Source organism: Scylla paramamosain, chromosome 17 (genome assembly GCF_035594125.1).
Source record: "Scylla paramamosain isolate STU-SP2022 chromosome 17, ASM3559412v1, whole genome shotgun sequence".
In the NCBI taxonomy this organism is placed as follows: domain Eukaryota; kingdom Metazoa; phylum Arthropoda; class Malacostraca; order Decapoda; family Portunidae; genus Scylla; species Scylla paramamosain.
Window position 1 is genome coordinate 9,968,154 of NC_087167.1, and position 1,847 is coordinate 9,970,000.

Consider the following 1,847-nt stretch of genomic DNA (forward strand, 5'->3'; position numbering starts at 1 on the left):
TGCATGCAAATTAAGCTGAAACAAAAACCTAAAATGCATTTCACGTGATAATAAAGGTAAATTAAGACTTGAACATTACAAACATAGCCACACAGGTTTGACTGAGATTTTTTTCTTTACAATTTCACACGAACTGTTTAATATTTAATCACTTTTTCACTTGAAATCTTATCTCCTTTTTATTTTTCCCAATGACAAATTATATTCACACCTAAACATTCTAGATTAATCATATGGGTATTTGGTTTATCTGTCATTCACATAATTACAGGTTTCAAAATAGCCATTTCTGTTAGTTCAGCTCAACTCAGGAACGTAAGATGTTCATGATTCTGAAAACATATGCACGTATACATGCATACTTATGTTTCCTCAGCACGCTTACACCATTCTTGAGATGGAGTAACATTTGATAACATTTGGTGCATTATCTTATCCAATAACAAATTACTCCAAAATTACTTCCTTGGTAAAAGAACCGCTATTGTATATATATATATATATATATATATATATATATATATATATATATATATATATATATATATATATATATATATATATATATATATATATATATATATATATATATATATATATATATATATGTATATATTCACGTTTTTCGTCACTCATTTGTTTCATGCAAACTCCGCGACTTGCCGAATGCACTTTCGATTAGTTTAGATTTAATCTGCGCTTGAGCCAAGTGATGCTTTTAAGATCAAGCTTCATGATGTCACCACAGACACACACTGCACTTACATACACAATGAATGTTACAATACATGGCACTGCATTTTTGCGCGTTATATATATATATATATATATATATATATATATATATATATATATATATATATATATATATATATATATATATATATATATATATATATATATATATATATATATATATATATATATGTTACAGTCAATACCTGAATCCAGACAATTTGTAAAGTGACTGATTTTTTCAGGCAATTTGTGAACTGCCTGGTTAGGTTAGGTTAGGTTAGGTTAGGTTAGGTTAGGTTAGGGTAGGTTAGGTTAGGTTAGGTTAGGTTAGGTTAGGTTAGGTTAGGTTAGGTTAGGTTAGGTTAGGTTAGGTTAGGTTAGGTTAGGTTAGGCAGTTCACAAATTGCCTGAAAAAATCAGTCACTTTACAAATTGTCTGGATTCAGGTATTGACTGTAACATATACAGCCTTTAAAATCTCCATGTCGAGTGCCCCAACTTCTTGTGACTAGGTATCCGAGCGAAGCTTCAGTGAAGCTAAAGCCTAACAAATGACAAATACGCGCACGTACTGCTTAACAAGATTACTTCCCGAACTGGAATCTTGACTAATCAATAAGGAAATACAATTTTTAACAGTAAAAGCTTTCAAAATATCGTTATGGGTTGCTCTAGTATAGAAAAGTATGTAATTTTTGTGCAGTACTTTTGGCATAGTCAAGGTACTCATACAACACTACCATGATGGTGATGGTGGCACTGGCGGCAGAATAACGCTGTGTCCATGGTCCCGTAGTGTCACCCTGATAGTGGCATTGGAAGGTGGAGAGACTATGGTTACCAAAATGGTGTTAGAAAGAGGGATAGATCTGTGTCACCCTGGCGGGAGGGTGGATATGACGGCGAGCAAATATAGCTTCAGGGTCACGTCAGGAGAAACATGAGTGAGGTGAGGATCATGGGCACCAACAGGAAGGGACATGCTCCCGGAGCGGAGCTGCCGTGTTGCATGGCTGCCGGTGGATCCCCTGTGACGGAAGAGACAACCTTCTAATATTTTTAAGTGGCGACTGCCTGAGATGAAACTACTGTCAGTCACTTAATCTCTC

At 34.4% G+C, this 1,847-nt stretch overlaps 1 protein-coding gene across 4 annotated transcripts in view; it reads right to left on the reverse strand.

The window, feature by feature from the left end:
- Positions 1-1,587: 1,587 nt before the first annotated feature.
- The window catches only part of LOC135108452 (zwei Ig domain protein zig-8-like), a 39,440-nt gene continuing 39,180 nt past the window's right edge, over positions 1,588-1,847 (reverse strand). For all 4 annotated transcript variants that reach the window (XM_064019494.1, XM_064019491.1, XM_064019492.1 and 1 more), the window contains exon 7: positions 1,588-1,766. Coding sequence is in view for 3 of the 4 variants with exons in the window: in XM_064019491.1 (XP_063875561.1) it covers positions 1,663-1,766 (104 nt within the window). In the remaining variant the exon portion in view is untranslated. The remainder of the gene's footprint in view (positions 1,767-1,847) is intronic.